General features: G+C 45.2%; 1 protein-coding gene across 6 annotated transcripts in view; it reads right to left on the reverse strand.

The window, feature by feature from the left end:
- The window catches only part of stxbp5a (syntaxin binding protein 5a (tomosyn)), a gene marked incomplete at both ends in the record, with an annotated part of 141,733 nt that extends 121,437 nt beyond the window's left edge, over positions 1 to 20,296 (reverse strand). For all 6 annotated transcript variants that reach the window (XM_083789965.1, XM_083789963.1, XM_083789961.1 and 3 more), the window contains 2 exons: positions 18,007 to 18,104; positions 20,159 to 20,296. In XM_083789965.1, the coding sequence (XP_083646091.1) occupies positions 18,007 to 18,104; positions 20,159 to 20,296 (236 nt within the window). The remainder of the gene's footprint in view (positions 1 to 18,006; positions 18,105 to 20,158) is intronic.
- Between the last annotated feature and the right edge of the window lie 2,089 nt (positions 20,297 to 22,385).

Consider the following 22,385-nt stretch of genomic DNA (forward strand, 5'->3'; position numbering starts at 1 on the left):
GCTTAGGAATCACAAGTGCGCACATACGCACACACGGGCCCTCAAGTCCTGAGCTGTCCGTCTCGTCCCCTTTGCCCCTCCCCCATTCCCATACTTGACATCAGAGTGTAATCCACATTGTGCTTCAATCAGATGGAAAAGCACAAACAGCCCTGTGGCCAGTGGCGCTCTACGCATGCATGGACACAGTCTCTCTCTCTCACACACACGCACCAACACACACGCCAACACACACACCAACACACACACACACACACACACACACACACGCGCGCGCGCGCGCGCATATATATACACAAATATAGACATATCTCACACAGTAATCCACAACCCAGGGTCAGAGGAGTTAAAAGGGGAGGGAAACGGCGGGGGCGAGGGAGGAGCCGTTTACATGACAACCATTTGGCTGGACATCAACGTCTGAGTCATCACACCGTGCTGACACACACGTGTGTTCTTTTTTCTCTGTGTGAGGCAGGCCACCGAGCGACGCCGCCAGCCCTATATGGAGGATATAGAAACTAAAGCTACACGTCATCCACCAGCCGGCATCGAGCTGGAAGGTTTGCCTTGAATTGCCAATATTTGACCGACAGGAGGCCGAGCCAAATCCGGGACAGAACCACACAATTGATCTATAGGACACTTGACTGCCGCTTGTGCAAAGCCCAACTTAATGTCATCCATTTAGGCTTAGACGACCAGCCTCAGAGCTCCGTGGTCAATACAGCTCTCTCTCTCTCTCTCTCTCTCTCTTCTTGAGCTGATGTTTCAAACCGAGCAAAATCTGCAACAGCCTTTTGTGATGCCACGCCATGGCCGGTTCGAGGCGCCATGGCAACTTAGCGGCCCATCGGATAGGTTGTCGATTGAGTGAGGCGGCGCGATTGGCGGATACCGAGACAGACAGGGCCGTAATCCTGCTGAGTTCAGCTGTTTTTGTTGTAAAAAAAAGCGATCATTCAAAGCTAGCTAAAAAGGGAAGGGAAGGCTAGATCATTCGATACAGCATATTCTTGGTCCTCAACACACACTGTAGGGTTGTTTTTTTCCACCACTGCAAGACACAGGATTAGGCAGACTGACAGGTTAAAATCACCCTTCTATCTACCCCATCTACTATTCTTGAAAATCAATTTACCTATGAGAATACTATACTATTTATCCAAACATTATGGTGAAAATAGAAAATCCACATTCAGTCTATTTCTACCATAGGAGGACTTAGCATTTAGCCATTTTGTCAAGCCAGCCTTACAAGCCTTCAGTTGCTGTGGCAGTAGTAATAATTGAGTCATCAGGCTGGTTAAATGCGCCTTTGCAACCGTCTACTGTACAGTATAATGGCACTTAAGCCCAATATACTTCGAAGAAATGCTGAAATCTTTATGGAAAATATATATCATGTCCACCTACAACAATAGGAACCCCAGCTCACAGCTAGAAGGTTGCGGGTTCGATTCCCGCTGGGGACGCTGTGGGCACTGGGGGAGTGTTCTCTCCTCCGCATCATCAGCGCCCATACCCTATTTGGGGTTGGCGAAAGGACCTTTCTGTGTGTTGCTTGCACGTTCTCTCCATGTCCCCTCACAAAAAAAACATGTCTGCTATCTCAGGTGATAAGAAGCGGCCTGCTCACTCCTCATGCATGGGCTCAGTTCGGGGCTCTCCCCAGGTTAGCAGAGGGAGAGTAGCGCCCAGGATTACAGCTTAGGCAATATTAACACAGGGTGAAAAATGGGTTACAAAGATAATGGGATAAAAACGTAAGTAAAAACTAAATCTAATAAATAGGAACCCCAGGCTAGGGTTAAAGTGATTAAGAGTAAAGCTAGTCAAATAGATAACCTACTGTATGTACTGTAGTACTGTACCTGTGTATAGGACAACTATGTTATGCCTGTAAGTACAATTAGCTGCATAACAAATAGCATTCTATATTTGTTTATAGGCATTATTGTAGCACAGGAGGCTGACACAGCCATGCTAATGCTCACCAGCTGGTGCTGGTTTGGTTTCACATTTAGAAATTAGCTTTTAGCAATGAAGGTAAAGCAGCATGAAATAGAATGGCCCCGGATTGTGTTAATTCCACATGCGGGACATGAGCACCAACATATTATTTCAGGCAATAAAACAAACACGGAACAATGTTATGTCTGTCTGCTACAGTATAGCAGAGGGGGAACAGAGGTGGAAACATATACTGAATGTGCACATGTACAAGGCCTAGGGATCATCTCACCACACATAAAGACCAGCACACGCACACATAGTAGCTCAGAGCACACACACACACACACACACACACACACACACACACACACACACACACACACACACACACACACACACACACACACACACACACACACACACACACACACACACACACACACACACACACACACACACAATAGCACTACTGTATACTGTAGATCATATCTGTACTGTATGCTTAACCCATTTAGACCTGAGGACGATTCTACAAATGCCTTCTAAATCACAGTTTTCTGAAAAACCCATGTTTTCTATGTCTATGTTTCTATTATATTTTTGAATAGCTAAAGTATAACATAATGCTTAAAAGTTAAAACACCAACAGGGGTTTCCGCCCAGAATGGGTTAAAACACAAACATCAGAACACTCACACAGGCAATAGATACATAATTTAGTATAGTACTATAGATAAGTGTGTATGTATATATAGGGGAGTGATAAAAGGTGATAACTGATATCAGCATTAGGGATGATACAGTATTTAGCTAGTAACCTAGTGCTGCTATAGCAGTAGGTGACCAATTAGTGCAAGCTCGCTGCATGACGAATTTCAGCATGTCACCCATGGCCACGCCACGGTAGCTGCATTGATCAACTGCCACTGATGCTATTTGATCATCATCCTTGTGACTAAACAGTCCCGAGGTTCAAGGTTATGGGTACGTGATGAACCGATTATATCTAGGGGTTGGGCTGATGACACTGCCCTTGAATGGATGACCTCAGGCAACGACAAATGCGAAATGTGAAAGTCTAAGCGATAGACAAAGCATGAGGTAAGGAGACAAATTACTAGACAGCGTCTTGCACGTTCGAGTCCTTTGCTGCGTGTGTGTGTGTCCCCCCCCCCATCTCTCTCTCAACCTACTGTATAACTATCAATAAAGGCAAAAAGCCCCCGCAAAAAATAAAAAATAAAAAATAAAATAAAAAGATGCAGATCACGGTACAAGATTGGAAAACGATATCGGTTTAGACATTTTTCATGTAATTCTGCCAACACATGGCACTGTATTGTATGACTGTACTTGCTGCTGCTGCAGTGCAGAGCCTGTGTTATCACATTAAAGGTTTTAGAACCAAATTAAAGGCACTGGTGTAACCGTGTGTGGAATGTGGATGTGTGAGTAAGAGTGTTCTGTGTCTATGCTACCTTAGGCACTGCAGTGTTCTAAGTACAATATAAAAGGTATTTTTTCCAATTCCCAACACTTCCACTCCACTACATGTCAGAGGCAATTATTGTACTTTTACTCCACTACAATCATTGGAAAACTTGAGTTACTATAGTTACTTTTTTAGATTTAGAAGAGCCGATCTACAAGCTCACAATAAATCATGCACTGTGAGCTTGTAGATCTGCTCATTTCAAAAGATGTTGAATTTGAAAACTCAGAATGGGACATTCTGCATAATGAGTACTTTTACTTTTGGTACCTTAAGCACATTTTGATGACAATACTTGTGTACTTTTACTAAAGTACATTTTAAATTCTGGACTTTTACTGCTCGATACTTTTACTTTTACTAAAAAGAATGTGAGTACTTTTTCCACCACTGCTTGCAACAATGCCAATAGGTTTTCAATGTAATGGGACCCGGGACCCGGGGGTGGTAATCTTATGAGTCCTACTTCAACAACAGTACAACGAGTACAGTACTGAGTACAGTATTGCATCCCATGATCCCCGGAGGGTGACATATGATTACTTGTACTGTACATTGACAATAAATTGAATCTCATTCTCAATTTAGTGAGTCTAAAGGATGCAGGATGCAGGCTATTTGCATCACTGCATTGAAGCGAGAGAGGTGTGAGATGGAAGAGGAGGAGCAGCAGCATGTGGGAAACAGTGAGTCCAAAGCCTGATTTATGCTTTGGCGACAAAGTGTGTCGTGAAAAGTGTCGCTCAACAAGACAAGACCAAAGCATAAATTAGGGTCACGGCAGAGAAAATGCCTTGCAGACTGCAGTTCTGTCATCAATAGTTCAATAGTTCTCAAAGTAGGGGTCCTTGGGGGTCCCCGGCTAAATGTATATCATCAAAATCACCCTTGCATATAGAGGTAAAAAAAAAGAAAAATAATAATTTCTAAACATTTCGATAACACAAATCTCGTACGGAGGTCCCTGGCATAAACAGATGGGGCTCCTTGACATGAAAATGTGTGAGAACCGATGCAGTGAAGACCCAGAGGCCAGGGGAGAAGGCCAGGTAGCACATTAGGTGAAGTGACAAAACCTTTACACACAGGGATAACGTCAAGCTAACAACACGGTAATGCCTCGACACGCTGTCACTCCTAAACACTCGAGTCACGCTGCATCACCGTTGTTACACTGCGTCATTATGGCGGCCACATGAACAATAGGGTGCCGTTATAGTTACCAATGCTACTTAATCAAGGTTACGTTCTATTGATGTCAAAAGTCAGGAGGATGCCGCTATTGTGCATGTCGGCTCAGTGGAAAGGCTCTGCTACACTAAATGGAACGATGATGCCTCATTGACGCAAATTCACAAATTGCGTCGCTATATCGCTGCATTAGCGTTCTCTGTTGATGTGCTCATGACACAAACAAAAGCACTATAAAAAAATCTGTATTATTATTAATATTAAAATGAGAAACCAATTCACAATCAGTGCCTCTTAAGCCCAAACCACACCAAAGGGTCGGGTTGGGTCAAAACAGTTTTTTAAGGTAAAACAATGAGTTGCATTGGTGTGTTCTACCTTAAAAACGGTTTTGTCCCAACGACTCTTTGGTGTGGTTTTGGCTTTAAATGCTGTCAGACAAATATCTCAATTCATCATAGGCGTTTCTCATTCCACAAATGTATCTGATAATCCCCGTTTCAACCAACACACAAACCATTGGGCTAACCTTTGACCTATGAACTTGACCTTTAAACGATTCTAAAGCAAATCATTACCAATTGGAACCCTCACTCATCTGCCAAGACAAACAAAATCTGATAATAAAAACTGTCCGGAGTCATCGCTGTGACAAAACAAAACCAAAGGCACAACAAATATTCTAGGTTCCTTCCTTGTTTTTCATGTGACCACAAAGAAAATTATAATTTGTCCATGACACGTTTTAAATAGAGTAAGTTAAAAAAGGTATATACAGTATAGTACAGTATATCATTAGCAACGATTTCAGAGTTATGTAATCCAATAATATTTCTATACAGGTACTGTAGGTCGATTTTCCCCCAAAGTGTTCTTTAATAATCAAATCACATCAAAATCAATGACCCTCAAACACGTATTCAAACTCAATCTTATGAAACTAGCGCTGTGCCATTTACAATTTAGTGCGTGATGGTGATACTCGATGGCATGCATCACACAATGACTTTATGTCATTTTGATAAGCATGACATATCACCAAAGGACACAATCCACTGGGGGCAGTGGCATTCAGCAAATTGCAATCTGTGATTAGCAATCAGCCTGCCGTGCACCTCTGTCAGTGGTGTCAGTACACAATAACATCCTCAATGTTAAACAGACTCATTGCCCACCGAGATCGTCTGTTGACGCCTTTACCTGCTTGGGCCCTCGACGCCGAGATGGTCTTTGGACGTCTTTTTTAATATATTGATTACGCTTTCAAGTGATTTCAAGTGAGATGAAAGAAAAAAATTAATAATAGACAGCTGGCTTATGCTGTCTATGGGAACGAGTTTTTAGAATCCTAATATCTCGGGTTCTTCTTCCAGGCTGCGTTTTGGGTCAAAACAAGCTTGATTTGTGGCTCATTTCTATAAACGATATGTACAAAATGTATGTTTTGGGTGAATTAAATAACATTCGTGGGACTTGTTACTGTACATAGCGATCTTTCACTTTTTCTGTGTTTCTGTGTTTCCCGAATGAAACAGCTTTAAAAAAAAAGACGGTTAACGTTGAAGTAAACAGAGGCGTTCTACGAGTATAGATTCAGTCACCAGATGGAGGTGAGTATAAAAGGAACCTGCATTTTCTGTGTATAATGTCGTATATTATGGTGATCATGTGCTTTCCTGGAAAAGCCTCCTGTTTCAAACTAAAGGAAGGAAGGCTTATATGTGGATATAGTTTGACAAGCAGTACTAGCATCTTCTCGGGAAGACGGGGACACTGATGATGATGATGATATGCATGATAATGAATGCATTGGACTTACAAATGAAGCGCTATTTGAAATCAATAAGAGCCACGGAGGTCCCTCGGGTCCGCACATGTAACCACTCCTGGAATCAGATCGCCATTTGCTGTGGTCGTAAACAGACCTTGCACAGAGTGTGTGGGCTCATTTAAACCGGCGGCCCTTTTTTGGGTTGATGTCATTATAGGCATTACATTATTATGATTTTTTCAGGCATTTTCTAAATGTTCCGTAAGAGTGAAGATGGCAGATGTGCAAGCTCGCAACGTGTTATGCGCAAAAGCCTAAATGCGCTAAATCAGGGCTTGATGGAAACGCACTTGCAGACCAGAGTAGAAAGAAATGGTGCTATTGTATCATGATCATTACCGAGGACCAATTATATGAAGATAGTCTGGAAAGTGGTGAAGTGGTCCTTTAGTGGTAAAAGGGACCTGTGGGTGGCATTCTATCTGTACAGTGGTCATACCGCTGGTCTTCAGAGCCTAGTAACACTACAGAAGCCTATTGACCAGTGACTAATATGAGTGAATCAATAGGTACACGGTGCAGGTGACTGGTCCCAGCAATGCTGAGAAAGCAGTTGTGGCCAACAAACCCTGTCATAAATCACCAAGTCGTCACTTGGTGTCACTTTCTGCTATGTGGCAGAGCAGCAGGCCTGTGTCAACACGTATAGCATCCAACGCAATAGCTAATGCTATAGATTACGTGACGTTTCGGGGGCAGATTTGTGACACGCTGTGGGTTCTATGTCACAGACGTCCTCGTGAATGGCAAATGGTGCATTTATATTGCGCCTTTATGCAAAGCGCTTTACATTCACACGCACATTCGCACACTGACTGACGGCAGAGGCAACCATGCGAGGCTCACCAACCTGCACGTCGGGAGCAGTTAGGGGTTTAGTGTCTTGCTGAAGGACACTTAGCCAAACGATCTCCGCCTTCTGACACGTCTGGGGAAATCTAAATTCAATGTGTGGAATTGGACGGCGGAGAAAACGAGCGCTAACAAACCTACAGTACGCCCACTGCTTTGAAAACCAATACCCTGATGCCATCCCACTACGAAGGACGGCCCTGAAGTTTTGCGCACTGGCTTTGCGATGCCGTCATTTAATTTATTTTTATTTACGAATTGTTTCCACCCAGTTGTGATTGAATTTAGATATGTCACCAGATGCATTAGGTGGACATCTATGATTATCCGAACCGGGAACCTTCCAATTCACCTTTCATCCCGCCCATAGTCCTACCCCTCTTCCGCGGCCATTGGTTGCTGTTACAAGTTGGACAAAAACACGTTTTTCAAGTTGCGTATTGATAATAAATGTATTCAATTGTTATTTTAACATAGTAAAAAGGAACATCTCGGGTTCAATATAGTGTGACTGGACATAAGATGTTTTTTTTCTCCCAAAAAAACAATCATGTCTCTATAGCAAACAACCGCTGTTATATGGGAAAGGAGCCTGCTTTGGTTCGGTTGGTCAGAGACCAATCACAATTCCCCAAAGGCCCAAAAGGCTACTCTACTGTTCCTCCTGAGCCACTGCCGCCCCTACAGTATATCATCATTTCCATCACTAGGATTAACACGGCACCGTAAAGATCCTGTGTAAATATTACTGTTGCTCTAAGCCACGGTCAATGTGATGAAAATGCTGATCTAGGGCCACAGAATTGGTCTCCTGTTGCCCATTTGACCCAAGTCACTATAGAGCCATGGTGAGCAGAGTTCAGTGGCCCACCCGATATGTCTCTGTCAGTCACAATCTGCTCTTCTCCACACATGCGCACTGCGCTCTGTAATAGCCACACATTAATTACACCGGGACAGATGCTGAGATATGGGACCACTAAGCAGGCCTCGCTGGGGGGGGGGGGGGGGGGGGGCTTCCGTCCACTGCACAAGTCGTGGGGCGTGGTTGGACGTTTGAGGCATTGGGACAGACGCAGATTAAGGCTGAGGCCTGCAATAACTAGACAGACAGACAAACAGACAGTGTGTGTGCATGTGTGTGTGTGTGTGTGCCTGTGTGCGTGCCTGCGGGTGTCTGTGTGCCTGCGTGTATACAAATCTGTGCCCTTCTACTCACTCGCTACTAGCCCACACGACAATATGTAATTTACGATTAGCCAGTCGAGCGTGATTTGCCGTCTGTCGAGAGTAATTAGTGCACAGGTAGGAGACCTCTCCAGCTTCAGGTAGCAGTGCACGGCCACTGCTCTCCATCATGCACATGCACACGTCAAGCACACAACACACACACACACACACACACACACACACGTCTGTGGACACACCCTCTACCTGTACCGCGGCAGGGTGTACGGAGCAGTGAAAAAATAATGCGAAATGAAAATCTGCACTGCAGAGAACACAGTAGGCTCCGGTGATGAATTCTCTCCTGCTACAGTACGGTACAGTACAGTAGAGTACAGTCAGTCCTGCACACTGCCCAGGGTTTACAACACAGCCTGTATATAACAATAACACTCTATCCCATCAGTCTGCCGTTAGCCTCCATCTCCTCAGGTCATCAAGATTTCTTGTCCTCCAATAACACACCGCATTATAGTTAAAAGAAATCCTGAATGGCCTCCTGCCCGTCTGTGTGTGTGCACGTGTCTGCGCACGTGCATGCGTGCGTATGCTGTATACGATTTGTCTACCTGAGTGTAGAAACGATAGTGAATCTCTCATGGAAACCTTTCCATTAGTGAACTGGTGAGTCACACATGGCCCTCAGTCATATGGCACACGCACGCACACGCACACGCACACGCACACACACACACACACACACACACACACACACACACACACACACACAGCTATAATTTTCTTAAGACAGAAGCTAACAGAGAGACACAGGGCAAAGAGCAAATTAAGTAATAGCAGGGGGAAACCGTGCCTTCGCCCAAATATGACATAAGAGCAAAGCGGCCCCAGTTGCGTGATGTACAATCCCCACAAAACTCACGGCCAGTTGGTGCTTTTTGTCTTCAACCCCACACCTTCTGAATTCTGCTACTATTCTGCTCAATCCAACTCTGTTTATCTTACTCATGGCATTAGATGCCACTGCGGCCATTGGACTGCCATTGGTCAAACGCTTGCTCAGCTTTTTAAGCCCAGGTGCAACTCCTTGCAACAATACAGTTTCGCGGTCAACCACGCAAATGCGTGTTTGGTCCGACAGGCATTAGTCCGACACCCTACCCAAAACCCATACCCTAACCTAACCTCACAGGAAGCCACGGGTGAGTTTTAACCTGCCACGCATGTCGTGAGCCACGGGTGAGTTTTAACCCGGCCACAGGTTAGTTGTAACCCGGCCACACATGTTGGGATGTTGTCCGATGTTAGTCCGATGTTGTCGGACTAATGCCTAGACTGTGTGTCTAACCAACGCATTCACCCCAATGGCAGTTGCAAGGAGTTGCATTGGTGCCGTTGACCTTAAAACTGAGTTAAACGTGTGACTAGTTGCAAGGGTCATATTACTGGCCACCAGTGCTAAGTTTTTCACAATATTTTGATTTAGTCTTAGTCTTTTAAATAACACACCATTTAGTCTTACTCCTATTCAATCTTCTGAAAAACCTTAAGTCGACTTAGTCTTTAGTCTTAGTTAACACTGCTGGCCACAGCAGCTGTCGCTCTATCCATGATTCAATTTCCTGTTAAGGACAACTAGTGGGCTGGTGGCATATCGAGAGGACTCAGCACTTCTCAAGATGGACCAAGTACAAAAGTGGCTTTTGATTTAGAGTCTTTGACTACGTCACGCGGGCGCAGAATGATACATACTGTAAATCACACTGACAGATGCACTCGCGCACAAAGGCAAGCCAACAAAACCGTAATGGCAGAAGAGTGCAGTTGATCTGCAGCGTGGTGACATCATAGTCACAACTTACTGGCTTCCTAGCGACCTTACCGTTGACCCAGAACGCTCTGTCCAAAAAACTAAAAAGAAAGGTAATTTGGCAGGTACAACTTCTACCCCGCCAGAAATCGTTACACCACACAAATGCTCACACACACACGCACACACACACACACACACACACACACACACACACACACACACACACACACACACACAGTACACACACAATGTTCAACAGGGTGAGCTGTTCATTTCTGCCGTCCTCCCCTCCTCCATATTTCCCCAAACCCCTGCAGTGCCAGTTGTGTGACTGAGGAGTGAAATTAGGTCAACTATGATAATCCCTCTTAAATTTGTACTTTCTGAATCACTCTTGCTTCCAGACGTGATTTGCCGGCATTCACATTGGCCAGCGACACGCACCGCATTTTCCCATTTTTACACAAAACGACACTTAATTGCAGAATTCATCCACATGTATAGTCATGCATGTCACAGCAGCCCACTCAAGTCAAGCATGGCCTGAGGCAAAGACATAGCATGGTTTGCATATGTTGTATATTAATTTAATCATGTACACACTTACAGTAGATGTCATACACACTGCGTGCGAGTGTAACAAACAAACACACATGCACGCACGCACGCACTGGAGGCAGCAGCAGCCAAGCTCCTTTGATGAGTGTTGCTGTCTCATTCAGCCTTGTCTTTGCTGATCCGAGCTCCAGTGCATTATGTAACTAAGGACACGCACGCATATCACTCACACACACACATACACACACACACACACACACACACACACACACACACACCACACACCACACACAGTACGGAGGAGTGCCATCTAAAATGGTTATCTCTTGAATATAGACAGCAATATGGAGAGGGCTATGGAAGGAATGGGGGGGGGGGGGGGGGGGGCTTGCGGGGTATTGAAAACTAACAGCTAGATAAATAACCCAATCTGTTATCTGAAAGCAGATCGCTCCCTCTTTAACCTTTGCACTACAGCGAGGGTTCAGTGCCCACTGAGCATTACCACAGCCAAAGAAAATCATTCTCCTCATTATAATCCCAATTAATTATCTTCATTATAAGCATATACTGTATGTACAGTATTATAGAGCACCGCTATAGGCACTAATATTATGCCTTCAGAACAGGCTCACAAAGCACGCAAAATATTCTTCGTTTACAAGTCATTATAATAGCTTCTGATTTGCCAAAATCACTAAGGGTCAAATTAATCGAGGAGCATGAAATATTAAGAAATACGACGTGAACAAAACAAAATAAATCTTATCAGTAGCTTATTAGCATGCATGCTCATCTTGAAATGCTTTGCATAGCATGCATTAATGTGCCGTTTTCCTGCTCATACCGTCTTGTATTAAAACACAGAAATCCCGGCCTGGGCCGTGGCTCAGCGGTCCAGGCACCTTGGCCAGTAGCCCGAGTCTGGCAGTGTGCCGCGGGTTCGACTCCCGATCCCGACGGCCTTTACTGCATGTCACTCCCCCATCTCTCTCCCCCATTTCCTGCCAGCCTACTGTCTGTCTCTCTATAAAAAATATAAAAAACAACACAGAAATCCCAACAATTACTCACACTAACTGAACAAATATCTTTACAATCTACACACGTTTGTGTTATTTAAGTACACCCCTCAGTCCAGTTCCTGGATGTAGTTAAGTTTATCGTCGCAGACAGAACAAGGAGCACAGTGGCCAACTCAGTAAAGAGTAAAGACAGCAGTAAAATAACAGAACAATCCATGGTCGATATCTATGACTGCACGACCCGTCACAAGGCGTACTGTATGTATGTGCACACTAAGACGTGTGTACGTGCACGTATGTCAATGCGAGGGTGCACATACAGAGCTTGAGTGTACATGTGAACACACAGTAAAAATCCTCAGAGAATTTAGAACAGTGGTTCTCAAAAAGAGCACATGTAGCTTGTACGTCTGCTATTTTTGAACATTTTGGAGAAAATAATGTTATTCTGGAAGGGGGGTCTCTGGCACTAAACCTTTTCAGATGGGGGTCCACCACTGCCAAATGCCACTTTGGGGGTTATTGGCTCGAAAAAGCCATATAAACACTATTGTACTGAATGTAACATTCAGGTGAAAAAAGCCGATCCGGAATTTCAAGTGCCTCCCTCTCTAGACTGCAGCTTTTTCAGAACGCTGCAGCTAGACTCCTGACTGGGACCAGAAGGTGGGAGCACATTACTCCCGTCCTGGCCTCCCTCCACTGGCTCCCAGTCAAATTTAGAATACACTTTAAAATGTTATTTGCTTATAAAGCCCACCATGGGCTGGCACCAACCTACATCTGTGTGAGCTGCTTCCATGGACAACCATAGGCCACTGATAGGTCAACTGATCAGAGGCTCCTCAAGGTTCCATGCACCAAGCTGAACCCATTCTGACCTGAGATCAGATTCTAAACATGTCTTCTACATCCTGACAGTTTTCTGAAAAAGCTATGTTTCTATGTCAGTCGTTCTTCGATTTTTCAAAAATAGCAGACCTACAAGCTTGTAGCGCGCCACTCGGTGGCCCGCCCAAAATGGATTAAGTCAAAAGGTGACCGAGCCTTTTCGGTCACCGCTCCAAAGTCGTGGAACAATCTACCCCTATAACTATTAGGTCTGCTCCCTCATTGGACATTTTTAAAAGCAGACTAAAAACACACCTATTCTCCCAGGCCTTTTAAATTGGTTGGACCGTTTTTTACCTTTCTACCCGATCCCTTAATTTTCAAATGTATTGGTGCCTTCATTTTCTGTACTTGCTGCCCCTACTATGTTGTGTTTTTCTGATGTTTTTTTTTTTATAATCGTTACGTGTTATATAATATGTGAGATTTTTTTGCACAATGAGTTTATATACATATTTTATGTTTTGTTTCTCTTGGTGTACAGCACTTTGGTCAGTTGTCGGCTGTTTTTAAGAATAAAATTGAATAAAGAAATTGGACATGACAAGCTTACGGTCTGTCACAACACGGTGAGTTCGTGAAGCTATTTTCGTTAAGAAATTTGGTGTAAAAATGTGTGGTACGGAGCCCTGGGGGACAAGTGGTTATAGGGTTCAAGTGGCTACCTCTAGGCGTGTAGATATTTACCACTGATAACACAGTAGCTACTGAGAATTCTACTGTAAAGGAAAGGAAAGGTACTATGTTTACCCAGGGTAACTGGACTAAGCTCAAGAACTGTGTAGCCACACGTATCTGTATGCGTACAGTATGTGTGTGTGTGTGTGTGTGTGTGTGTGTGTGTGTGTGTGTGTGTGTGTGTGTGTGTGTGTGTGTGTGTGTGGCGGCATGTGTATGGATAGTGCCATTAGTGTGAGTCCGTCAGCGCCGTGTGCCTGCCAATGAGATAATGTGGCAGAAAACGGAGCGACGATTTGATCCATTGATCCGCTTCTGGCCAGATCACGGCCCGGGGAGAGCCTCTGAGTTATGGCATTGCCATCTTCCTGGAACACCACCGGTAAAGACCCATCTCTCCAAGGGGTGAACCGTACACCGCCACGGGCCACCCAACACAACGCATGCACAGTGCACGCACACACACACACACACACACACGTGCGCGCGCACACACAATCTTGGGAGGAGCTATAGCGGTACTAGATACAGTAAAGTGGAAAGTGAAGGCAATGGCGTAGTCATAGCTGGTCAAGGATGAAAGAACAGGCTCATCAGGAACTCTTATTTCTCCAGGCATTTTCTATACCTTTCAGTCTTGCATTAATGTCGCCCAAAATTATTCGTAGTTTTTCAATGTCACTTTATATTAAAAGCAATAGATGGGGATTTTTTTTTCATTCAGCACTTTACAACCTATACTCATTCTGCTTATCAGCGAAACCGCATCACTAATCCCATGGACAGCTAATATGCATGAACTGCTTGCGTAGCAGAACTTAAAATGCTCACAACTTCTTCGGAGAAAGCCTCACTGGAGTGGAGATGTTGTGCAGGGAACAACAGAGAGCAGTGTGTGCGTGTGTGTACGCATATGTGTGTGTGTGTGTGTGTGTGTGTGTGTGTGTGTGTGTGTGTGTGTGTGCGCGCGCGTCCATGCATGCGTGCAGTTAGGTGTATCTGTCTCAGTGCATTACCCCACACAGATCAATAATCCTTCTATTCCTGGCCATTAGGTCCTGAAGTAGGGGATGGCCTCTCTATCTTTCTTTCTGTCTCTCGTTGTATACCTCTCATCTCATCTGCTCTCCTTCCCCATGCATCCCTTCCTTCACTTCTCTCTCCTCCCACTGTGAACCCTGACCTGGCCTCCTGTCCTTCATCCAGACAACACCCAACCAAAGGGACAGTGGAAGCGCTCTCCAAACTGTCTAGCACAGCCATTCTGGCTCGGATCAAATCCAGGGCGGTTTTGAGGGGATCACAGAGGTGATTGGCTTTACGGCGGCTAGAGGGATCAGCCGTCTGCTCAGAAGACGGGCGCACATGCACACACACACACACACACACACACACACACACACACACACACACACACACACACACACACACACACACACAAACACACACACACACACACACACATGCACGCGCACACACTTCACCTAGTCCTGCTGAAATTCTCTCTGCTTTGCCTCGCTGCTATAGTCTAAGGCTCTTGATCTGTTAATTCATGTTATCCTCCCTGGGAAAGGGATGCAGCCAAATGTCTGGACATGCCATGCAGTCTCAGACACTCACGCGTGCGCGCACCAAGGTTATAATAGTTTTGGTTTTTTCATTATAGTTTAGTTTTAGTTAGTTTTGACTTGTTTTTTTCTAATTCAGTTAGTTTTAGTTCGTTTTTAGAGCGGGTTTGCTAGTTTTTATTTAGTTTTTATTTTGGTGAAATGCTTAGTTTTAGTTTAGTTATAGTTTTAGTTTTTTTCCGTACTTTGGTTTATTTGTCAGGTATAGGATTAAAAAAGATCAATAAGTATTGTGTAATAAAACCTAAAAAATATACCATTTAAAAATATAAACTCTAAAAGTTCAGAAACGTAACTTTGGTCCATTATTTCTCCACTTTGATGATACCATTTGTTATTGTGTTTTATATTATTTTAATCGTTGATCGTTGTCACCTGTACAGGCCTATATACCCTTCCGACGTGCTCCGCATATTTTACAATCATCCTTTTCCACGAGGCACTTCCTTGCGACTCTCTCCCATATTGGACTGTCTCTTTCTTCCAACTTTTGCCATTTTGAGTGGTGCAACCACTCCTATAGACAGCTATGTGTGCGGCTGTGTCCCTGGGTCTGTTCCTGGCTGTGTCCGAGCACGGAAATAGCGTTTGTTCACCACCAAGTGTCCCTGTTGCACAGCCTAACACACAGACACACACAGGCCAGGGAGGAGGGCTTACAGTACAGTACAGTACCACTCACTTAAGACGGGTCTGATTTTCCAAGTAACATGCAGTCAGTTTCAGGCAGTGCAGAATGTTAACAAGCAACGTAAGGTGTGGCTACATGCTGCCGTACGGTGCTGAAAACAGCCGTAAAACTTGTTGGAGAAATGAGGAAATTAATCTAATTCATTTAAAAGGTTTATATTATAAATTTCCGAAATGCATATAAATAGATAAAAACTATAACTAAGGGTATTTTTTCTATAATTTCAGTTAGTTTTAGTTAGTTTTGTGAACACAATACAGTTTCAGTTTAGTTATCGTTTTTAATTTAGTTTTAGTTTTTATTTAGTTTCAGTTAACTCAAATGTTTTTTTTATTCTAGTTTTCGTTTTTTAGTTAACTATTATAACCTTGGCGCGCGCACACACACACACACACACACACACACACACACACACACACACACACACACACACACACACACACACCAATGAGGATACAGAATGATGAATGAAGTAAAAACATGCAGGGTGGCAAACCAATATAGGTGATGTGGTGGGTGGTAAAGTCCTATTCATTTACACATCCACAGGGGCATATTGCAAACAACCACCTTTTGATATGTGTTTAGACACTATTGGTGAATCGTCAACATTCATTCATAAAAGATACGATATAGGCCTACTGGTACAGTGGATCAAGAAATCAGCCACCTTTTAAAAGCCACCTTTTTTTCCCCCCAAATCGACATGCCCCAATGATGCTTTGATAAATAATACATGACATGCTCAGTAAACTCAGCGTTGAGCTCTGGTACTAGGTCGTATATAATAATAACTCCAACTTGGCCCCCTCGTCTGTACCTAGTTGCCATCATTATCAGATAAGGCGAGACAAGGCAGCCCAAACTGTCAGTCATGCAAAGAAAAAAGAAAGAAACGGAACATCACCAAACGGACGGATGGATGGATGACTTCCCTATTCACCTTCACCAGGCTCCGATAAGGCCCTATCTGATCCACATCGCTCAAACACAACACCGTACCGCGGGGCTGGCTTTCAAGTTCAAAGCAGAAACCATATCATTCTCGCTGAACCGAGAATAATCTACAAGAGAATGTACAATAATCCCGACTGAGATTCACGCTAGGACTATATAGCTATACTGCTGACTGTGCGGAGTCTTTAAGAACATATGAGACATGTGCCAACCACCATGACAGACAAATTCAATCCAACAAAGCCGTTTCAATATCCATCTCGTATATATATAAGCTTGGATACTCACCATTTTACGGCATTTCTTCTACATGGAATAGTAGACAATTAAAAAAAAGACATGACTGTACAGGAGCACTGCCACAGCTAACTCAGGTGACTTTGATGAAATGTCAGAGAACAATCACAAAAGATTCATCCTTTCCTATATGTACACCACGCTCCGTTATTACCCCCACTGTCCCATGCAGGTGAACGTGCGTACGAGCCACTGCCGCAGATGCCAGGAGGGGGTTTTAGGAGAGAGAGCCAAGCGGACAGCTCTACATCACACCATAATGAGCTGGCAGAGGTTGTAGGAGAGGGACACATGGAGGAACTGTAAAACTAGCCTGACACAGGCAAACAAGCAGGCGTTCTCTGAAGCTATACGACTCCCCGCGGTGCCGTTTCGCTGCAAGCTGGCGTCCCTGTTTGTGTACAACAGCCTGCTATTGCTAGCAAGACGCTACGAGCAACCATAACCACACCTACATCACAGGTGACATGGATACGAGGAGGAGACACAGACAGATTTAGTGGGGGAGTCTAAAATGAGTGTGTGATAGATAGACGATGTGGGCTGTGTTTTCAGAGAGAACAATATGGGGACCAATTGGGATTCATAAGGTACCGGTATGCTTATACTTATTTGCGTCCCTTCATTTAATTTCATGAATTATGTCATAACAAACACAAAGTGGCACATCGTGCACATGACAAAACACCATGCTCGACTCTCCTCCGTCCTGGACAGCCTGGTCATTTCTATCCCTTGCAAGATAAGTACATTATTTGACCATAGCTTCAAAACAGCCACAACAACCATTTCCATCTGACCAATAACAGTACACTAGGCATTCACACACCCACCTGCTGCTGCTGAGGAGAGGCTAAAGCCCTGCGAAGGCCAACCCTCTCGGGAACGCGAGGGCCCAGACCAGCGTTAAAGGGGCCACGTTAACAAGTTGCAGATCAATGGGGAAAAAATGAAAGGATACAGCCTGAGAGCCCCGCTCTGGGTCCCGATGGCCAGGATCTTCTGCACGGGATCATGGGCCATGGACGACGGTTGATAGGGGAAGCCATGACGAACAGTCTGGTGTAGTCGGTGAGGACAGAAGAATGAAAGTTAAGAGAGGACAACGGTATTATTTTGATTGTAAGCAATGTGTCACATGCCACCCGCAGAGAAGGAAATTGTGCCATTTAACACTAACTTTTGGCTCCACAGAATCTAGACATGAACCCTTCTATAATATTGTGGGTCTCTCTCATCTCTTTCTCTCCGAATCCTAGCCTACATGCAGACGAGATTACATTTGAGCTCAGAGAATAAAATACACCAATATGTTTTTTTTCTTCTTAAAACCACAATACAGGCTTCACGGGTGGAGCGCTTGCTTTATGACAGTCAGCTGGTGGGTTGTTGGATTTGTTTGCTTAAGAGCTAAAGCAGAGGACTAGAGCTGCCCGTTATGTAAGATGAGCTCATAGCCCAGACACCTGCCTTTCTCACGCATTAACACGGACAAAGAGCACGGTGGGTCATACAACCCACCAACCTGTGTGCATGATTGCATCATGACGGTTTCATCTGTAGCCCGTCTTCTCACACACACACACACACACACACACACACACACACACACACACACACACACACACACACACACACACAATACATAAAATAAAACACACACACAATACATAAAATAAAACACACACACACAAAATACATAAAAAAACACACACACACAAAATACATAAAACACACACACACACACACACACACACACACACACACACACACACACACAATATATATATATAAAATACAAATACACACACACTCTGATCACCGATTCGGTGGAAGTGCGTAAAAAGATTAGTTTAACGTCATCATTCCCGAGGGATATGATATGAACCCCTTTCCTTTCTGTGGGTAGGATGGTAGCAGCTTTGAGCGCCACAGGCTATCACTATCACGTAATGCGCCGCATGGCACGCGCAGGCCGATAGGCTATATACAAACAATCACATATAGGGGAAGAGCAGCTTTAACACGCTTAGTTTAGGAGATGAGGAATCAATAGGAGGGCCAGGACAAAGCTCTAGCGGTGCCTTTGGGGATGTGTTGCGTTATATTGTGGAAGAGGCAGTCGCACCTCGCATGCAAATGTATCCTCTCTCACTCTGCTCTGTTTATTAATACCATCCATTTCTCTTGAAAGGCACATCACTGCATTTCCTTCTTTAAAAAAAGGCAGGCCATGATCATTCCAGAGTCGCAGTCCCCCTTGTATAGATCGATGGTGATGGGGCATGGGGGGTAAAGTAAACCGTGTGTATCAGATTGATTCGAGTGCTATACGGGGATGGAAATAGTGTTCTGGCTGCCTTTCAACCAGCAAAGAATGACAATGTTAATCCAGACCCGAACAGATTATGCAAGAAGCGAGGCAGCGAGCTGTATATATGGCCCACCCCGCGCTGCTATATGACAGTTCATGATGCGAAGAGAGCTCTCATGAACGATATGGTCGCAACAAGAGCATGCACCGTCTCGTTGCGTGACACACTATAGGGAACACTGTTTGCAAATCAACGTTTGACATCACTGGGTAATCTTGAGACAAATAATCTAAATATCAAGACGATCATTGAATAGCTCGTGCATGCATGGTCATTGTCGTTCTTTCGGTTGGTTCGTTGCTCGCGAAACGCACGCACTAGCCATATGCGCATTGAAGGTTGGATGGATGCTGCTGGCGACCAAGCCTTGGGTATATACTGTATGCAGAGCGCTGTCAATTCATACTGTAGCTAGACCTAATCAAGGCTATGCACAATGATCCCCATGGCTATATGATGCTCGATCACAACACTGGGCTATATAATTACAATATTAGATACGTGGGGGAAATTAGACTATAGAATAACGTTCAGCAATTAGTGTCGATAGACTAATTTATTGCAGCTGCGGGAGCGCACTTAATGCACCTGCTGTATCTTGAAATGGGATAAGTGGTGCGGTGAAAACTGTATGCAGGTAACAACACGTACAAGTCTACACGGGGGTAACACAACGGGGCTATAGACGTGTTAACTAAAGGCAGTAAAAATAATAAATAAAAGATCATCTGTCCCCACCTTGCAGAGCTGAAAATGATCGGACTGAAGGGTCTCCTGGACGACATGGTTCTCCTGTGGCCCCACTTGGACAGATGGCGTTGAGGAGGAGACCTCTTTCAAGCCGTCCAGTACCTTCCTGATGTTGAACTTCTTCATTTTAACCCCCCCAAGAAGAAACACGTTGGACAGGACTGTGTGGACCACAAAACTGAGATCACCCGCAGAAGATATAGGGGGGGGGGGATACCACTCTCGCTCTCTCTCGCTCTCTCTCTCTCTCTCTCTCTCTCTCTCTCTCTCTCGCTCGCTCACTGTCTCTCTATTGCTCTCTATCTCTCTATCTCTCTCCTGATTTCCTCTGTAAATCTCGCATATTTAGAGCATGTTTCCTAACGCAGTCTCCATGCTGAAAGGCTCTGGCCGCGAACCACCTGGGTCGGGCTCCCTTTGTGGCGGTGTGTCTCTTGTGTGGTAGCTGAATGGCCGTGGTGGTGCGTCGGTGTCCCACTGCGTCTCGGTGGCTCGCTCCCTCTCTCTCCTCTCCTCTCTCCTCCTCTCTGGGCGTCCCTCCTCCCCTCCCGTCCGTCCGCTCGACGCTCTCAGCCAACGCGGAAACGCAGCGCCGCGGTGCTCTTGCGCATTTCAGCACCCGGATGTCTGTCTGACAGAGAGAGGCTGCCTCACTCTCACACCGCCACAAGATCCCACTATCTGTCTGTTGTTGGCCACCCGTCTCTAATCCTGGCTTGCATCGACCACCCCAGCAATAGAAACGACTTAAGTCTCTCTCTCTCTGTCTCTCTCTCCCTCTCTCACACTAAGTCAGTCTCCCTCTCTCCCTCTCACTCTCTCTCTCCCTCTCACTAAGTCACTCCCCCCCCCCCACCTCTCCCTCCCTACCCCACAGCAGGTTCTGCTCCACTGCACCTGGCAATGTTGGGATGCAGCAATGGGTGAGGCTCAGGCGAGGCAGACTGACAAAAGTGTGCACGCATGCCAGCCAGCTGCCCAGCCAGCAGCCAGGTGACCTTGTCGGCCCAACCTCACACACATTACACGAGTCACATCAGTATTCAGAGGGTGCACCTGAACCGAGCGAATTCAAAAAATCACCATGTTGACTGACCTTGTGTGATTACACTACATCTAACCATTTATACCACTGTGTGTAGGTTACTTGTTTGGCTTTGAATGGGCTCTATGCATGCACACACACACCATTTTGGGTAGAACTTGGGCCCCGATGATACTAATGAAGGCTCTGTTGTCTGTTCCATTCTGCTCAAACAGAGTCAGGGTGCTGCTATTGTGCATGTTGGCTTACTGGAAACACTCTGCTACACCTTCTGATGTACTAAGTCTGACAGGCATTAGTCTGACACCCTACCCCTTAGGAATCTGGAGGCCCATTTCAAGACCAAATATGAGGCCCCCATATTATACCTATGACATAATTATTTTGTTGATACAGCCGTATTGATACAAATAGTTTGACTGTTCAATATCACACGCAGCCATTACTCTCGACAATAAAGCAACATCACCACCTCTCCTCATCCTGTCGTCCCTTCACAAATTAAAGTGCACATTTTACCAAGGTTATTTACATAAAATAGGTGTAACTTAACATTGTGGGAGAGAGCAAGGCAGTGAGTGAGCGAGATAGAGGGGGCCAAGAGTGGCCCTGACTGACGCCTGACGTTCAGTTGGAGCTTGGAGGCCCCCCTGAGGGTGGAGGCCCGTTTCAATTGAAACTGGTGAAACATAGCTAAGGCCTCCTATCTATGACCATAACCTAACCCTATAACCACACAGGGAAGCCACGGGTGAGTTTTAACTGGCAACGCATGTCTGGAGCCACAGGTGAGTTTTAACCGGCCACGCATGTGTCGTAACCGGCAACGCATGTCGGGAGCTACGGGTGAGTCTTTACCAGCCACGCATGTGTCGGACTGTTGCAAGTCGGACCAATATAAAGCATCTTTGGACTTTGGGTACTCAGAAAAGCGTTTGAGATATTATAATTGTCCACTGCTACACCACCAGTGGGTCTCAAAGTGCAGGGCCGTAGGAACCACGGGGGTCCCCGGGGACACGTCCCCGGCGGGCCGCGGAGCGGCCCACTCGGGGCCGCGAACCGTTTTGGGCCGCCGGCCACGGGGAATAAAAAAGCCTCAAATTGGGCAGGCACTTGGACCATGCGGCCGCCGCTGACTCGCTGTCAGTGTTGTGCGAGTGCGTGTGA

This window comes from Protomyctophum parallelum (genome assembly GCF_964188405.1).
Source record: "Protomyctophum parallelum genome assembly, chromosome: 19".
Taxonomy (NCBI): domain Eukaryota; kingdom Metazoa; phylum Chordata; class Actinopteri; order Myctophiformes; family Myctophidae; genus Protomyctophum; species Protomyctophum parallelum.